The sequence below is a fragment of the Pseudorasbora parva genome, chromosome 14 (assembly GCF_024679245.1).
Source record: "Pseudorasbora parva isolate DD20220531a chromosome 14, ASM2467924v1, whole genome shotgun sequence".
Classification (NCBI taxonomy): Eukaryota; Metazoa; Chordata; class Actinopteri; order Cypriniformes; family Gobionidae; genus Pseudorasbora; species Pseudorasbora parva.
In genome coordinates, this window is record NC_090185.1 from 19,837,394 (window position 1) to 19,856,587 (window position 19,194).

At 39.5% G+C, this 19,194-nt stretch overlaps 1 protein-coding gene and 1 long non-coding RNA gene across 4 annotated transcripts in view; one reads left to right on the plus strand and one right to left on the minus strand.

Annotated features, from left to right (window-relative positions):
- Positions 1 to 16,613, minus strand: part of LOC137040281 (uncharacterized) — a 31,320-nt gene extending 14,707 nt beyond the window's left edge. Inside the window, exons 1-3 of one of the 2 annotated variants that reach the window (XR_010897877.1) lie at positions 16,040 to 16,613; positions 12,775 to 12,843; positions 816 to 3,404 (exon numbers count right to left, since the gene is read on the minus strand). This is a non-coding gene — a long non-coding RNA (uncharacterized lncRNA). Of the gene's footprint in view, positions 1 to 815; positions 3,405 to 12,774; positions 12,844 to 16,039 lie in introns of those variants that run through there. The other variant, XR_010897878.1, reaches the window with a different exon arrangement.
- LOC137040279 (amine sulfotransferase-like) lies at positions 7,687 to 13,166 on the plus strand. 2 transcript variants are annotated; one of them, XM_067415756.1, is made up of 7 exons: positions 7,687 to 8,093; positions 8,330 to 8,412; positions 8,497 to 8,532; positions 9,360 to 9,486; positions 10,373 to 10,467; positions 12,242 to 12,422; positions 12,783 to 13,166. In XM_067415756.1, exons 1-7 carry the CDS (start codon positions 7,928 to 7,930, stop codon positions 12,908 to 12,910), a joined length of 816 nt encoding a protein of 271 aa, XP_067271857.1. In that variant the 5' UTR covers positions 7,687 to 7,927; the 3' UTR covers positions 12,911 to 13,166. The 2 variants fall into 2 exon arrangements, with proteins under 2 accessions (XP_067271857.1, XP_067271856.1); XM_067415755.1 differs by having other exon boundaries at positions 7,691 to 8,093; positions 8,330 to 8,532; positions 12,783 to 13,165.
- Positions 16,614 to 19,194: the final 2,581 nt, after the last annotated feature.

Sequence of the window (19,194 nt, forward strand, 5' to 3'; positions counted from 1 at the left end):
ACTTCTGTCTGTCTGTCTATCTACACTTATGTCTGTCTGTCCATCCTTCTCTCTGTCTATCTATACTTCTGTCTGTCTGTCTATGTGTCTATCTATATATATTATATATACCTTATAAAATTCCCAATTTCCGATTTACCAATTGGTGCTTAAATGTTTAAAGTTGCTCTTCATAGTTTTAAATACTTAGGAGTAATAACTACATGTAGTGCCTAGATCTTTTTGAGTTTTGTTGGTCACCTCTTCCCCTCTCTTTGGCCGGATGCATTAATTCCGTGAAGATGAACGTGTTGCCTAGATTTTTGTATTTATTTCAATGGATTGCAATTTTCATACCCAAATCCTTTTTTTAAACATTGTGTATCATGAACAATAGAAATAGTTTTTAAGAAAAAAAAGTTTTTTTTTACTTAAAAAAAAATAAGGGTTTTAAGTAAATTCTAATCATATATCATTCTTATAAGTATGATATGTTATTGTTATTTTAAGTTGTGTAACTTGTAAATAGGTCTAATTGAAGAATTTGTATGAATTTGTATAACGCTGGAGAACTGGTAAGAGAACTGGAGAACTTTCCTAGTTCAAGGTGAGACGCTGACTGAGGGTAAGTGCTGGTGCTTTATGTTGAGCGGTGATGAGGTGACGAGATGCAGATGCGGGTGATTAGTACTCTGGTTATTGTGATCGCTGTGTGCAGGATGTGAGTGAGTCTGGCAGATCTGTGACACCAGGATTTCACAAACGGAGTAGATGGAGCCAGCTTCGACAGGCGGTTCGGGGGGCAGGTCGTCCTGGCCAGACTCTGTGGAGGGAGCACAAACAGGAGGGTAGTGAGGCTTGAGGAGTGACACATGGAACACAGGATGAATTCAGTAGTGGGGGGGTAACACAAGTTTATACGTGACGGGGGTAACCTGTCTTTCAACCTGAAAGGGACCGATGTAGCGAAGGGCTCCGTTTCTTGCAGGGCAGTCACAGACAGATGTCCTGGGTGGAGAGCCAAACGAGTTGCCCCCAGTCTTTGAACTGCCCACTGGAGATGGTGGTGAGCCTCCTCCCAGACCCTCTAGCTTTCCCGGAACCAGTGATTAACGGACGGGACATCAGAAGTTTCGCCGGACCAGGGGAACAGAGGGGGTTGAAAACCGAGGATTCATTGGAAGGGCATGAGACCGGTGGTGGTTTGACAGAGGGAGTTTTGTGCATATTTTGCCCAGGCAATGAACTGGTTCCAGGAGTTCTGGTGGCGCTGGCAATAGGTCCGAAGGACGGGTTGATCTCCTGTACCTTTCTCTCCGTCTGTCCGTTGGCTTGGGGGATGATATCCGGAAGTCAGGCTGACAGTGACCCCCAGGAGGTTGAAGAACGTGTTCCACACGTGGAAGATTAACTGGGGCCAGCGATCGACAATTTCTTCAGGGATGCCGAAGTTTCGGAAAACCTGAGTGAACAGTGCTTCGGCCGTCTCCATCACGGTGGGAAGTCCTTTTAGTGGAATCAATTTACATGCCTTGGAGAATCGGTCAACTACGATGAGGATGCACATATTACCGTCAGAGAGGGGAAGGTCGGTGATGAAGTCCACCCCCAAATGGGACCAAGGTCGATGTGGGATCAGAAGAGGAAGGAGCTTGCCAGATGGTAGATGGTGAGGAACCTTGGGTATGGTACAGAGTTGGCATCCACGGAATGAACCATGTTACATCTCTTGTCATGCCAGGCCACCAGAACTGATGTTGAACAAGCGAGAGAGTTTGGATGGTCCACGGGTAGCCAGTACCCACAAAAGAGTGAACCGATTCCAGAAGTTTATTGCAGATAGTTTTAGGAACATAACGTCAGTCAGCGGAGCACCCCGGGGGAGCGGGTTCGAGACGGGAGGCCTCAGGCAACTGACTGTCCAGATCCCACTAAATGGAATTGAGGAAGACACTGAAAGGAAGGACGGGCTCAGAAGCTTCGACTCTATCAGAGGGAGCATAGAGTCAGGATAGTGCATCGCCGCATATATTCTTGAAGCCTGGACGATAGGAGATGTGGAAGTTGAATCGAGTGAAGAACAGAGCCCACCGGGCTTGGCAGGGTCAATGTAGATGAGGACGAATTGGTGGAGGAAATATCGTAACACCTCATACATAAAGTTCTGGAAGATGGACGGTGAATTGACCAGGCCATAGGGCATGACGAGATATTCGTAGTGCTCCGAGGGGGTAATGAAAGCCGTCTTCCATTCGTCTCCTTATCTGATATGAATTAGGTTATAAGCACTGCTCAAGTCTAACTTAGAGAACATGGAGGCTCCACGCAGGTGCTCAAGGGCAGCTGGAACGAGGGGAAGAGGATAACAAAACTTCTTGGTTATCTTGTTCAGAGCTCAATAATCGATGCAGGGTCGAAGACCGCCATCTTTCTTAGCCACGACGAAGAAGCTGGAAGCAGCAGGAGACGTAGAGGATCGAATATATAAGATAGATAGATCTTTATTGTCATTGTCGCATGTACAATGAAATTAAAAGTTCTTCTGGTTAGTGCCTCATTCATTGATTCTATATATAAAATAAATAAATAAAAGAAAAAAATGAATGTTAAAATTAATAAGAAAATAAGAATAAAGACAGCACTATAAACAAACCCACAGAGTCATACACACACAGTCATTACATTATACATAACATAACACTTTGCACATTATTTTTTGGGAGTATTTACAATGGTTATTGCAGTTATTAGGCAGCATTTCAAACAGGGAGTGCCCAGGGTGTAAAGTGTCTTTTATGATGTTCTGCGCTTTTTAGAGACAGTGCTATCTGTGTATGTCTTCTTTTGCGGGGAGAGGGAAGCCCACAATCTTTTGAGTGTTGTTGATGACCTTCAGGAGTGCATTCCTCCGAGCCACTGTACAGATGGTATACCAAATGCATATACAATAAGTAAGCATGCTTTCAATAGATGCTCGATAAAAGGACACCAGCAGTCTCTGTATGATGTTATTCCTCCTGAGTATACTGAGATAGTACAGTCTCTGATTGGCCTTTTCAGTAGCTCAGAGGTATTCACACTCCAGGATAGGCTTTCCTGTAAGTGGACTCCCAGAAAGCGGAGGTCTGCCACCCTCTCCAAACTGTCCCCGCTAATGATCAATGGTGTAATCTCCGTCTTCTTTCTCCTGTAGTCTATTATGAGTTCTTTCGTCTTTGCAGTGTTAAGAAGGTTGTTGGCCGTGCACCAATTCAACAGTTGTTCCACTTCTTCTCTATAGGCGGACTCATTTCCCCCAGAGATGAGACCCACCACTGTGGTATCGTCTGCAAACTTCACAATGGTGTTACTGCGATGGACGGGTGCAGTCATGTGTATGTGATGTTTGTCTACTGGCAGTCTCTTTTCTCTCTCTCTCTTGGAAGCTAGGAGACAAGACATCACTAAAATACAGGTTTCAATACACATGACGTAATTATGTCTACTTCCTCTTTACAGAGACTAGAAATCTTTTTTTTTCTTTTACCCTACTTCATTACTGTTTCAATTTCAAATTCAAAGTTATTCTGTCCTCTTACAATAGGGCTAACTGCGGTGTAATAATGTTGTACAGCCTGTCATGTTGCTGTCACTGACAATGACAGGGGAGGTCGACAGCCTGGGGTTTGTTCTTACCCCAGTCTGTAATAGTTCTATAGGGTGGGTTTTCTTTAGGTTAAAGGGTTTTTTTTCTAGGGATGAGGGATGGGTTAAAGGTAGACTCGAGATAATTCACTTGCAGTGGTTTTACTTTGTCTCATTTGTGCAACTCACTTTTCTGCTGGATACTTATGACTAAATTCAATATACTAAGTTGTAATGTAAATGGTTTAAATGGCCCCCATAAAAATTTTTTTTTTTAGATTTACTGCATCGAAGAAAGGTGGACATTGCTTTAATCCAGGAATCTCATTTGTGGAAGGAGGATGTTTATAGATGCAACAATAAATATTATGAGTAGGCATGTGCCGATATCAATTTTTCATGTTGCGATTAATTGCTGAAGTTTTATCACGATATACGGTATTATCACGATATTGAAATAAGTTGCAAAAAAAAGTGTTGCCATAGCATAACAGCTTTAAGAACTCTTTTTTTAAGAACAAAAATAACTGAATGTTTAAATACAATAGTGCACCAAAAATATATACAGCTCTGGGGAAAAAATTAAGAGACCACTCTTGAGAAATTAATGTTATGTGGTCTCTTGATATTTTTCAGAGCTGTAAAAGTACAAATTTCAAACAGATTAAATTGCAAAAGAATTAGGCTATAAAAAAACAACAGGTAGGCTAACAAATTACAATAAGGTCTCATTATTTAATGCATTAACTAAGATTGAGCAATAGCTACATTTGGTACAGAAAGTATAATGTTTTGGTAATGTTAGTTAAGAAATACTGATCATTGTTAGTTTTATCTTTGGTCCATTAAAAAAGTTATTTTGATTTTGATTTTAATGTCATTATAAACAGTAACTAAGAAATTAACATAGAATGATTAATTCTTTATAAGTATTTTTCATTGTCAGTTTGGTAATAATGAATTAACATGTTAACTAATGAAGTCGTATGTCTCAAAGTTTTACTGAGCAATAACAAATAATCAGAACAGTTCTAATTATTAGGGAATGTTTTAGTCCAGATTAAAGCATACAAATGTTTAAGTTTGAAAATAAATAGCCTATTAAGTCTTTAAGTGTTAAGTATTTGGTGCTGTGATGAACAACCAAAGGATTAAACTAGCGCTCGGAAAGCGTTCCACCCCTAGGGGCTGCCATTGCTAACCAAGCCATCACCTGCTGTTAGCATCCCATTGACTCCCATTCATTTTTGAGTCACTTTGACAGTGAATAACTTTACATCTGAGACGTTTAAAGACTCCATTTGTCCATTGTTTATTTCTAAAGAAACACGACAATGCATAAAAGGCTCCATTACCTTGTATCTTACACTATCGCCCCGCAGAAGCTGTTTTTGTAAAAATAGGCTAACGATTGCGTCATAACCAACGCGACTCTGTCACACAGTTGAGAAATTACCGTATAGACCTGAGGAGACGCTCGCAGGCAATCTTTTACTGTCTATGAGACTGTCGGGGGGACGTGGAGACATAAAGTCTGATAAAGTCAAGGGGGAAGAATGGGGAGAAGCCCATAGTGAGCCAAAAGCAACGGGAGAAACAACGTAATTTAAACAACGTGATTCAGCTTTCACTTTCCACATCTACTAGAAGACCTACAGCTGTCAGACAGGAGGCTCACGTCACATCTACGTCCTCAAGCTCCGTCTGAGCCTGCGCAGTTCACTCAGCCATCAGGAAGTGAGTGCCCCTAGGTTGACTTCATTATTTAGCCGTTGACGTCAATGGGATCGCTCGGTCCATTTCTTTTACTGTCTATGTGAACAACATTGAGATTACAAAAAATTATTGTAAGTGCTGCTTCAAAATGCCAAAAGAAGAAACAGGAGCAAGAGACAAAAGATAGAGAGTAGGCAATTTATTGAAAACTGCATTTAAACTCAAACAGGCCGCTCAAATGTTATTTTCTGACCCAATTTGGGAGACAATTACATCATCCTCAAGAAACCCAAATTACCCGATGATCCATTGGAAAATTCTAGTCAAAAACTAATGTTGGACATTTGATGGAGTATTTCTGTGTCAAAAATACTCCTTCCAGTTTCTCACAAGCTTCGGGGAGTTTTTTTCCGAGTATGGCTCGGCTTGACATTAATAGAGCGGAAGGTCCTTGTATGGGCCGGACGGGCTCTTCTCCCGGTAGGGTGCGCGCGTGTGACTAGAGCGAGAGAGGAAATGCACGCCCATAAACTCTCGCTCAGGTCGTCGTTATAGAGATCCAGTCGTCGTTATAGTCCGCGCCGCGCTCCACTTTATTCCTATGGGTGACACCAAGCGACTTCAACACTTCAGCACAGCATTCCGGGAAGGCAGCAATGCATTTGAACCGGTTTGAACGCAGAAATGACGGGAAGCTTCAAAGCATCGCTTCAGTCGCGTCACAAAGTGGATCTCCAGCGTTCACTGCTGTCAGGACTTTACCAAATCATACCAAAGAAGTGTGTTTTTGACGGAGCGGTCCCAGAGATAAAGGTTCGGTCCTGCTTTGGAAGCAGCCGGTAAGTAAAACTGCTTCAATGTCTGTGCTGTTGGCTATCGTCGCGTGAGTAAACATCAGTAAACGACACGATCGCGTACTTCGTCATTCAAATGCGCTAACGGTTACTCCATTGTTGTTCTATGTATAATGTTACACTAGTCTGACGTGCAAAACCGTTTTGCTTGCTACTGCTAAGGTTTAGTCGCATACAATAGTCCATAAACCGAATCATGTCCTCATAAACTGCGAGTAAACACACACAAATGTTGACAGGCCACTAAATACAGTGCATACCACGGAGACGGACGTCCTGCTGTTGCTGTTTCTCCTGTTCAATTTATTTCAGCCTCCGAATGATTCTGGATCATATATCTATTAGCTGAGATCGATAGCTATGGGCTTCTCCACACTTGAGGACGTACCCGCTTTGCGCGCTCGTCATTCTTTAGCTCCGTCCACACGATACGCCTCCAGGCAGTCGGTTTTTTCCGGAAAGACTCGGTACAGCCCATATTTCTTTTATAAATATAATAAAACTAAAGACTTTTCGGAGATATGAAGGATGCAATACTACTCTATAGGTACTCAAGATTGACTGAAACTGAGTGTTTCACCCCCCCCCCCCCCCCTTAAAGCACTGTTTGTAGGTATCTTTATGTTGTATTTATTTGTCCTATTCTGACAGTATATATTTTATTACTGACCTGTTTACTTGATTACTTAATTACTTGAAAACGTTTTACTTATATTAAGCAATTGCTTATTGCTGTGGTTTACTTGTAAGATTTTAGTCATATTTCCCACCCCAAGCAATCGTGTTATTAAAGATAGATTGCACACCACTGGACCAGCCTTTTTTTTTTAAATCCAAACAAGATTCATGCATTTTGTTTGTATTATTACCATGTGTGACTATTGTTATGGTTCATGTGGCATCCTAATTATGAAAAAAAAAAAATGATGTTCGCAAATTTTTGACTACCACAAAATAAAAGAAAAATTAATTTTGATTTTAAAAAATGTAACGTGTATATATATATATATATATATATATATATATATATATATATATATATGTGTGTGTGTATATGTGTGTGTGTGCTGATCCCAGTGGGATTGAGCTATGAAGAATAAGATTACTAATACTTTGTTCAATTTAAATAAATGAATTTGCTTTGCAAGTAATTTAGTGATTCTACATTTCCTATGCATGTTTTTTTTATTGCGCGATATAGGTATTGAATTTCATTCCTACTGGTCTTAAAAAGGTCATAAAATGTCTTAAATTTAACTTGGTAAAACCTGCAGGTACAGTGCCCCAAACTTTGTTGGAATCGGTTTTGTAGGATATTTGCAGGTATATTTAAGCCGTAGTGAATTTCAGAATCCAACCTTTCAGGATGTTCAGAGAACATTCACTTGTAACATTTCATTATTAATGTGACATCTCTGTTTATGGAGTGACAGAAAACTTTTGAAATAGTTACTTATTTAAAAGTTCATTAATACATGTGATAAGTGACTTATCAGCAGTGTGTAATATGTTATATTAAGGTTTTCAACCTACTGTTACAGGAACAGTTGAGGACTGGAAGAACTCATTACTGAGCTGCATCCAAGAGTTTGTATGAACTCTGCAAAAATATAATTTGACTATTGAGTAACAGCAAATATGACCTTTTGCTCAATGAAATCTGGCCCTACAGGTAGGGTATATCAAGTGCCCTTCGTCATTTACAGTCTTTTTGCAATTTTATGCTCAAGTGTTGATATGGCTCAGTAAGAACTATGGCTCAGCAGGAATACAAAAAGCTTAGTGACAAACTGTTCACGTACAAAGGCACTGTCGTAACTTTGGAAACGGATCGCGTTGTTACTCCAGAGTATATTGACAGTTTACAGGATTTTGAAATAAGGGATGATGATCTCTTTGTTGTTACCTTCCCAAAATCAGGTAAGTGAAATGCTGAGAAGGCATAATAATAATAATAATAATAATAATAATAATAATAATAATAATAATAATAATAATAATAAATAATACAAGCCCAAAAGTGACCTTTTTCAGAACAAAGTACCTCCAGCAAACTTTTACTTTTACTTACATCTTCTTCTTTTTTTTTTTTTTTTTTGCATGTAAATATCAAAGGATATGTTTAATGTATTATGCTTAATTTTACACCTCTCTAGGTACAGTATGGACCCAACGGATCATAACTTTAATATACGGGGAAGATTTCCCGGACCAAGCCAAACAAAACACATTCATACAGGTGCCGTGGCTAGAGTATCGTTTAAAGTACATAGATTACAACACGCATCCATCTTCAAGACTCTTCTGTTCCCATTTACTCCAGCCGCTGATGCCCAAAGCGCTGCAGGGAAAAGGAAAAGTGTGTATGCGTTCATCAATCGATTAGTTAACTGGATGACGCTTTAGATTACAGCCCGGAAAGTACTGCGTAAGTAAAACAAATGTATAACTATAAAGTACATATTTATTTGGGGAATAAAAGGAGAACTACCAGGAAAATTAACAAATTGTTTATGAATCTGTGGGCTGTAAATAAAAGTGGTGTTTGTTCCCCTCTTGTTTCATGTAGTTATAGGGTAAATACAATACAAATACGTACACAATCTGATATCACTTGGAAACTTTTTTTTGAAAAATGACTTTCAACATTTTTTACAACACTTCTTATTCGTTTCCCTTGCTTGGCTTTATCCTTCTCTTGTTCCTCTTTTTTGTTCTTGCCACAGTGAATCTTAAGCAGGAATCCCATATGTCTCTAGCTATTAAATACAGTAGCCTACACCCAGAAATGTCCTCACCATTTACTCGTCTTTTACCCCTAATGCCATCCGAGATATATACAACTTTCTTCAGATGAACACAGAAAAATAAATAATCTACAAACACCACTTTTATTTACAGCCCACAGATTCACACTTACCTTGTAACTACCTGGAATAACAAGCACCTTTAACTACACACCTAATTACCCCCCAATTAAATACTTACACATTTTCCTGGTAGTTCCCCCTTTATTCCCCAAATATTACATATTGTTCCCTTATACCTACACATACGTACTTTATAGTTACACTATAATTACTGATAGTTGATTTTACTGACACAGTACTTTCCGAGCTGTAATCTAAAGCGTTACTGTAAACTGTCTTGACGTCACAGTTTTAATACGTCTGTCTTTGCTGTCAGATCATCTACGTCATGAGAAACCCTAAAGACATCATGGTGTCATATTTCCATTTTTCCAACTACATGAAAAACCTGGATTCTTCTGAGAGCATGGACGAGCTGCTGGGAAAATTCTTCACAGGATGCAGTAAGAGCCCAAACTAGTATAATTTTTGCTAACAGATACTTGCTAAAACTATTTATGTAAAAAATTTCATAAATATATTGAATTTATATGTAGTATGTAACATACACCAATCAGGCATAACTAATTATGACAGTCTTCCTAAAATTGTTGTCTTTGTCCCTCGTGGTGCCAAAACCACCCTGGACTCCGTTAGACCCCCGAATGTGTGCTGTGGTATCTGGTTCCAAGATGTTAGCAGCAGATCTTTTAAATCCTGTAAGTTGCGAGGTGGGGCCTCCATGGATCAGACATTCCCCAGATCTGGGGAATTTGGAGGTCAACACCTCAAGCTTGCTGTTGTGCTCCACAAACCATTCCTGCACCATTTTTGCTTTGTTGTAGAGCTTATTATCCTGCTAAAAGAGGCCACAGCCACCAGGGAATACTGTTTCCATGAAAGGGTGAACATGGTCTGCAACAATGCTTAGGTAGGTGGTATGTGTCAAAGTAACATCCACATGGATAGCAGGACCCAAGGTTTCCCAGCAGAACTTTGCCCAAAGCATCACACTGCTTCCGCCGGCTTGCCTTCTTCCCATAGTGCCTCCTTCTGCCATCCTTCGTGTTCCCCAGGTAAGTGACGCACTCGGCCATCCTCTTGATGTAAAATAAAATGTGGTTCATCAGACCAGTTCACCTTCTTCCATTGCTTCATGGTTCATTTCTGATGCTCAGATGCACACTGTTGGTGCTTTCGGCGGTGGATAGGGGTCAGCATTGGCACCCTGACTGGTCTGTGTCTATACAGGCCCAAAACAAACTGTGATGCACTGTGTATTCTCACACCTTTCTATCAGAATCAGCATTGACTTAAAGGTTTGACGCTAATGTTGTGTCTGGTTTGTAGTGATTGGTGGCTGTTGGTTTGACCATGTTAAAGGATGGATCACAAATAAGGACAAATACAATATCCTGATCCTGAGTTATGAAGAAATGATCAAGGTGAGACTGGTTCAGTTTATGATCTTTTCATCTTTACGTCTAGAGTTATTACACTTCTCTAAGGCCGGGGACACACTGCAAGCGTGCCGTGTGCGTCTCGGCTGCGTGCCGTGTCCGTTTTTATTTCGGCTCCCATGTTAACCGGTTAGAGCTAGCACACTGCCTGCGTGACATGCGCGGCATGCTTCAAATAGAAGAGACGCCTATTTTTCACGCGACACGCGAGCGTGTTGGAAGCGTTTCCAGGCAAAATAGAATAGGAAATGCGGTGTATATGTCATTTCGACACAAATACGTATTAACAGTGGTGGGCCGTCAGGGCCAGCAGGGCCTTCTCTGCTGGCCCTGTCAAAATCATATATATATATATATATATATATATATATATATATATATATATATATATATATATATATATATATATATATATATATATGAGTTACAATTATATTTCCAGAAAGAATGTATGTATTTTTGGTGTATTTACCATATGTCATCATCTAAACGCATCACAGCTCCGAGGACCAGCACTAGTAGAATAGCTTGCCTTCCATTGAAGCTGCTATTTTCCATTGGACCATAGCTTTGACTGACGTGGGTCATTAGCCAATCAAAATTTAATGTGTAGAGATAGAACGGCCCAGAGGCCCAGCGATGTGTCGGTGTGCTACCCCCTGCTGATGTCATCAGCCGTCTGAACTTTTCGCGGGTTGTGAGAATTCTGTGAAATAAACTATGGCCGCCGCGGATGCGTGCGAATGATCGATCCTGATGTCAAGCCGGTAATGTTAGCTAACAAGCAGTGTTTTTTCTGTTTCTTTGGATGTTCTGTTGGTCCGTATTTTTGTTTGTTTAAGAGTATTTGTGCCAGCTGATTTTGATTATTTTCACCATTTGCCTAAACGGCGACACGTGAGTGCAGTATCATCAATAAATAGTCAAATTGCCTTTTTGTCTGGCGTGTACTTTTTGCTTGTCCCCTTCCCAACGAACACTATGAAAGCAAAGTTCGTAGTAGTATTGCGTACAGTGCATTATTGTATTTTGTATGTGTGTGTGTGTGTGTGTGTGTGTGTGTTATGACACACAGGAGAGGGTGAAATATGAGGACATTGGCCATGTCCCCACTTTTCAAAATGCTTATAAATCATACAGGATGAGGTTTTTTTTAGAAAGTAAAAATGCAGAATGTTTCCTGTGATGGGCAGGGGCAGTGTAGGGGGATAGAAAATACGGTTTGTACGGTATAAAAACCATTGCGCCTATGGAATGTCCCCATATGTCACAAAAACAAACGTGTGTGTGTGTGTGTTGTTATGGCGACGGCATGGGGCTTGTTGATCGCGTGTGTGTGTGTGTGTGTGTGTGTGTGTGTGTGTGTGTGTGTGTGTGTGTGTTGTTATGGCGTGGAGGCGTGTTGATCGTTAGTGAAGGCCCTGACTGTAGCCTATTTTGCCGTCAATACCATAGATAGGCCTATGTGTCAAAAGGCTACTGCTGACGTTGTCTTTGCTGTATCAATAGGCGATATATTTATATTTAACATTAAGTATAGGGCTTCCCTGTACATTAATAGCAGCAGCAGCGCCGCATCAGACGCTTTCTTCTGGTGTGCAAAGACAGATAAAATGCCACACGCAGCCGCCTCGCGGCTGACACGCAACAGAAACGCCACGCTCACACCACGCTTGCAGTGTGCCTCCGGCCTAATGTTGTGTTTGGTGGCTTTTGGTGTATGGATACCTTTAGACTAACCAAACAAACCTTTTCACAGGACCTCAGATCCGTCGTTGTGAAAATCTGTGAGTTTGTGGGGAAGAATCTGTCAGACGCAGCGATCGATAAAGTGGTGGAGACAGCCACATTCAAGCACATGAAGAAAGACCCTTTGGCCAACTATGAATTCCTTTCTCAGGATGACCCAAATCTTCCAAAAGGACTTTTTTTGCGCAAAGGTCAGATAAAAGTGAAATATAAAGAGTTGGTAATTGAAGCAGTGTCTAACTCTACTGTAACAAAAACGCTACAATTCTGGTAGAGTTTCTTAAAATTATAAACAAATTTCTTTTAGTAACATTCAATCTGGTCTGTAATAATGTTCTCAAAACAGTAGCACAAAAAGCATTTTTAAACACTTTCACAGAGGACATTCAGTTGGACCACTTCATTATTAATGTGCTGTGACATCTCTGTTCAAGGAGTGACAGAAGACTTTTGAAATAGTTACTTATTTAAAAGTTAATTATTAAATGTGATAAGTGACACATCAGCGGTGTGGAATGTGTTATATTAACATGTTCAACTTACCATTACAGGGACAGTTGGAGACTGGAAGAACTCTTTAACCGTGGCTCAGAGTGAATGTTTTGACCGCATCTATCAAGAAAAAATGAAGGACGTACCTCTTAACATGGTCTGGGACATCTCAGAATTGAAAAACTAAAAAAACTCAAGTTGTGACATCAATTTTTAAAACTAATAAAGATATATCACAATAATAAAGGAAGGTATAATATGTGACTGGATGACACGACCATATCAAAACAGATAACTAGCCTTGAAAGAGGTTGAAGAGTGTGTACATTTTTATGAATATTAAAGGTTAGTTCACCCAAATGTGAAAATTAGCCCATGATTTACTCACCCTCATTCTGTATTCACCCTCAATGTCACCTTCTTTCAGATGAATAAAAGTTGAGTTATATTTAAAAAGCCCTGGCTAATCCAAGCTTTATAATGGCAGGGATTGTTGCTCTGTTTTTGAAGTCCATAAAAATGCATCTGTTCTTCAAATAACGGGCTCCACATGGCTCTGGGAGATTAATAAAAGTTTTTAGGAGTGAAGTGATGCGTATGAGTAAGAAAAATATCCATATTTAAAACTTTATAAAGTAAAGTCTCGACCGATCGCCTTCTGTTTTTTAGTTTATGGAAAAAGTGTTGAAAGTGCCTCTGCAGTTCAAAAGCTTACACGACCTGTTACACTCGTCAGATGTAGCATATGCATCTTGAACTTAGAGAAGGCACTTTCAACACCTTTTAAATATGGATCTTTTTCTTACACAAAAGCATGTTTCAGCAAGGCCTTTATTGCAATTATGACTGGACAAGGGTTATATAGATCATGAAAAGAGTAAGCAAACATATATTAGGAGTATAATATCTTACTTGTCGGAGACATTGTTTGAGCTGATGCTTGAAGCACACAGTGAGGAGATTTAGGTGCTCCATACGGTGTAGAAATGAACGAGTCTTTATCATCACTGAAGTGAGACACAATACGATCGCAAATGGACAAACAAGTGAACATGAAACACAAGCATGGTCAAGCAGCATATATTAGGCTAAATCTTGGCTATTGTCCGTCAAGTGTGACTCGTGTGTTTTGAATAATGACGTGCACAGAGCCAGTCGCGAGCGCTCTTCTCACCATCAATAGTAGACACGCCCCTTACCTGCTGATTGGCTACAAGTTTGTTATTCCACTAGGCCCGTGTCCTTTTTCTAAAATGGTTTTGAAATAAGACTTATCCCACCTTTAAAGCTACTCTGTGTAACTTTTTTAGTTTATTCTTAGCTAAAAACACTTAGTTCTTTCAAAAATATATGTGCTCATTAATGTATATTTACTTCTTATATATATATATATATATATATATATATATATATATATATATATATATATATATATATATATATATATATATATAAGCTAATGTTGTGTCTGGTTTGTAGTGATTGGTGGCTGTTGGTTTGGGATGGATTAAAAGTAATGACAAGTACAATATAATGATCCTTAATTATGAAGAAATTATCAAGCTGAGACTTGTTTAGTTTATGATCCTTTCATCTTTTCTCCAAGAGTTATTCAACTTGTGTAGTGATTTATGGTCTTAAATATTAATATTCAGTATTAATATTGTATTAATAAAATGATAGACGAGTAACTAACAGCTACTGAATGGATAAAGTGCAAAATAATGATAAATGCAAGAGAATGAGTTAGATGTTAATATGGCAGTTATCTTGTGGAAAGATAAGTGATAAGGTAAACCTTATTTAAATTTAAACAAATAAATCAAGAGATTATTTGTTATTATTACACGGCTCTGTGAAATATTTGATTCTAATTGGCCAATCGCACATTTCAGCGGTATGTTATTCCCAGATAAACAACCTCCAAAATTGAATAACACAACGCTCATCCGGGTATTACGAGTTATCGTGACCGGTACTACTTATATGCTTAACGCTGTCGTTGATTCTCTGGTGCCATCTTATGTCTGTTAAACACTTAACCTCCATGGGTTACAATGGAAGACTTTAAGGGTTTACTTTATAAAGTTTTAAATATGGATATTTTTCTTACACAAGCGCCTCTATTAACCCAATCATTCATTTTCAACATATAGCCTATGTAACAAATCTTCAGCAATACATAAAGGCTTAAGCAGTCTGGAACTGTTTTTCTTCGCGGAAGCTTTTCGTAAGAACTAATAAAATGTTTAAATTCAAGACAATATTTTGAGTCTAATTTACTTGAGACAAGTAGCCGTGTAATAATGCATCCATTATAGCAGATAATGTGCATCCAGCTGGTGTTTAAAGCAGAATAAACCCCTTGTGATGCAAGACCTGATCACTCTGTCTGGGTTTATTCTGCGATAACAACCTGCTGGATGTACATTATCCCTTACTTATTACACAGCTCTGTGAAATACTTCATTCTGATTGGTCAATCGCGCATTCCAGCGGTATGTTATTTCCAGATAACACCCGCTCATCTGGGTACTGTGAGTTATCTTAACCGGTACTACTTCTATGCTTAACACTGGCGCCATCTTGTGGCTTAAACAGCCATGGGTTACAATGGAAGACTTCAAGGCAGGTTTCCTTTATAATGTTTTTAATATAGATCTTTTTCTTACACAAACGCATCGATTCGAATCAGAAGGCTCTATTAACCCATCGGAGCCGTGTGGAGCATGTTATTTGACGGACAGCTGCATTTTTTATGGACTTCCAACTCAACTACAACAACTGCTTGCATTATCGTTAGCCTGGACTTTTTAAATATAACTGATTGTATTTGTCTGAAAGCAGAGTGTCATATACACCTATGATAACTTGAGGGTGAGTAAATCATAGGCTTGGTTTCATTTTTGGGTGAACTAACCCTTTCAGCATTCATTTTCAACATTTAGCACGTGCATATGGCAAATCTTCAGCAATAGATAAAGGCTTAAAGCAGGTTGGAACTGTTTTTCTTCGCGGAAGATTTGCGTAAGAGCTAATAAAATATTTAATCTCAAGACAATATTTTGTGTCTAATAATTATTTATTTGAGACTATAGCCGTGTAATAAGCGGGATAATGTACACCCAGCTGGTTGTTATCGCAGAATAAACCCCGACAGAGTGATCAGGACCCCGACGCAAAGCGGAGGGATAACATTATCCCTTACATAACTGACTGACTGAATCTAATAATCTAATGCAAATTAGAAAACCATACTGACAATATACACTAATGCCAAGGTCTTTGGGAAGAGGTGTGGTGAGGTGATATTTACCTTCCTCCTAGTGACGTGCTGAGTCCGACCTGCGACATCTTCCACTTGCTGAGCTGGGCCACATTGCAGTGAGATGAAAGGAGTTGGATTCCTTTTCACAGTCTTGAACATATAGTACTTGACCATTTAACCCCTGAAGCACGGAGAAGGTCGTTATTCTGGAACACGCAGATGAAGGAGCCTTGAAGTTGAAGGTTCTAACATCTATGTGGAACATCCTTATCCTCTGGAACACGCAGACGGAAGGATCTTTAGAATCTGAAGTCAGGGCAAATCTGAGCAGTCTGGTACATGGAGATCTGGAGGAACTCTGAAGAGATTCTGAAGTTAAGATCTTAAAAATGGGGGGCGCTGAGCTTATGATCATTTATCCTGTTGTGATCTCCCCAAATTTCTTTCAGGACTTCTTTGTTTCTCGCTTTCACAGAGAACAGAGAAACCGCTTGTTCCTTCAGCATCTTGGAACTGGAAACTATTGGGACTTGAACCAGGAACTGGAGTTAGAACTTATGGAATCTAGTCCTGGAACTGAAGCAACCCAGAAAAACTAGAAACCTGGAACCAGAATCCTGGAACAATCCAGAAAACTAGAACCACTCTCTGTCTCAGAGAGAACCTTTTAAACTCTCCTGAGAGGGAGGGAATTGCAAATTGTAACCTTTCAGGTCAAGTGTTTTGAATGGCTTATGCTGTCAGAGGTGGCCACAGTATGGCCACTGTATAGCGCCTCTCTGTGAGGTACATTTGCATAGCTTAAAGTTCATGTTTACAACAATGTCTCTAAGGTTCATAATTCACTTTCCAAACCAATTTCAGATTAGGTATTGTGCAGAAAACATAAAGTCCAAACATCATTAGGTAATATTGAACTTTTGCATGTAATAATGCACATAATTATGTACGCATTTATATATACCGGTACATTTGTGTATATGTTACATGTACACAAACAACATTCATTAAGTATACAGTTCTTTGAATAGATATGCTCAGTTTTGTCCATAGTGTGTCCATTTGTCATAGAGCATCATTCCTTTGTGGCTTTAAGCTATATGGCAAAACCAGTTTGTTGAGTTTGAGTCAGTGGTCATTCACACCTGAGGGACTGGATGGGATCAGTCTCTGCATCATTGACATGCTAAAGTCATCATCTTTCCCTTTCACAAATGGTACCTGGTTGTCTTTGCAGGCTTATCTCCTAGCCCAACTATTTCCTTGATAGTGGAACTTCTTTTGAGGTGTGAGTTTTAGAGTCCTGTCCTTTTCATCATTTCGTCCTGCAGCTCAGTCTGGAAACCTGTATATTCATTTATCATGCTTCTGTCACACTTTTGAGGGACCCAATCAGAGACTGGCTTATCTGCCTGGCGTTCTATTGGCAGGTTTAACACAATGACGGCTAGTGAAGCGATGTATCGATGCCCGCTGATCATGCCTCTTATGGTCTGATTGGTTGAAGGACTATCCAATTGCGTGTCATTTGAACTATGCCTGTTGAGCACACCTCCTGTGCAGTAGAAAATACAGAGCAGAGTCCCCAGACCAATGTTCAATCTTAAAAGATAACTTTTTCACTTTCAAAAACTGTAAATGTAATGGTATTTTACTGTAAAAATACAAGGTTAGATCTAATACACCGTATATTATGCAAACTTTCTGTTACTTTTTTTATTTTTCACTGTAGCATTTTAGAGTTAGACTTTTACCATTAAAATCATCACAATAATGTGTTTCAGTGCCAAGCTAATATTCTGTTCGAGCTTCTTAAAGTTATGAACAAACCTTCTTCCAGTAATGATAATAGAACATTCATTCAATCTGGTCTTTGAAGGGAGGGTGAAATCCTCAATTTCAGTCAATCTCATGTAAATTTTGAGTACCTATAGAGTAGTATTGCATCCTTAATATCTCTGAAACGTTTTTTAGTTTTATCATATTTATAAAATAAAGATACCGTGTTTTTCCTGGAAAAAAACAAGTGAATGGAGACGTGACGTGTGGGCGGAGCTCAAGAATGACGAGTGCAGGCAGCTATTGCGTTGAAAGCGTCTGAAAAGGTTAGCTAAAAAATGTATTTAAACACACTCACCATGCTGGTCCCTTAATGCTGGGTTTTTTGGCAAGCAGGGTTGTCTTCCCCTGGCAACCAAAATGCCCGTCTTTCGTAATGTTGTTTATTTCTTGTGCAGCACCGCCGACAACTTCACTAAAGCCAAGCAAAGTGATTTGTCGTACTACTTTCGCTCTCTCGCTCTAGTCTACGGGTGCATGCGCACCATTCTGGGAGAAGTGCCCTTAGGACCCGCAAAAGGAAATTCCGCCCCATTTGACCGTTTGATCCGAATCATGAATCAGTTCGCTGATTCATTAAGCTCCGAGGCTTCAGGAAGAAGTGTTTTGAAATCGGCTATCACTGTATAAGTCTTTGTGCACACAAAAACTATTCTCCTCACATCATATAATTATTGTAGAACCACTGTAGATAGAATTTGTAACAGCATTTTATTACCTTTTATGAGTCTTGAGAGAGGAAATTACATTGGTGTAAATGGAGTCCTTTCTGAGCCATCAGATTTCAACAAAAAAAATATTAATTTGTGTTCCGAAGATGAACAAAGGTCTTACGGGTGTCGAACGACATGAGGGTGAGTAATTACTGAAAGAATTTGCATTTTTAATGAAGTAACCCTTTAATTTTTGAAATTTTGTCTATGTCTAGCATGGGAATCCAACCCTTTAACAGTGTAAAAAATTCAGAATACATAAAACAGCATTCCTGTTTTATTCCTGTCATCCCCCCCAGGGCCGGCTCTAGCTCTTTGGTTGCCCTAGGCGAGATGGAGTTTTGCGCCCCCCACCCCTCCCCACCCCACTTACTTTTATCGTCTCTATTCTAATTCAGCACGTCTGTTTTCCTAGGCCTACCCCTAACCGAGAAGCACTTATTATTAAACACGTTCAACGCTTTATTTCCACTTTTCAAACATTTTCTCACTTTTTATTGAAAATAACTGCCTTTCCGATCTGACATGTGATGGGAAAAGGGTATAGAGCGAGTGTGGTAAAAGGCAGAATCGAACCTCTGATCGATCTGCATCAAATCTTTATGCCATGCGTCTTACCACTACACTACAGCCACTGAAAATAACTTAGTG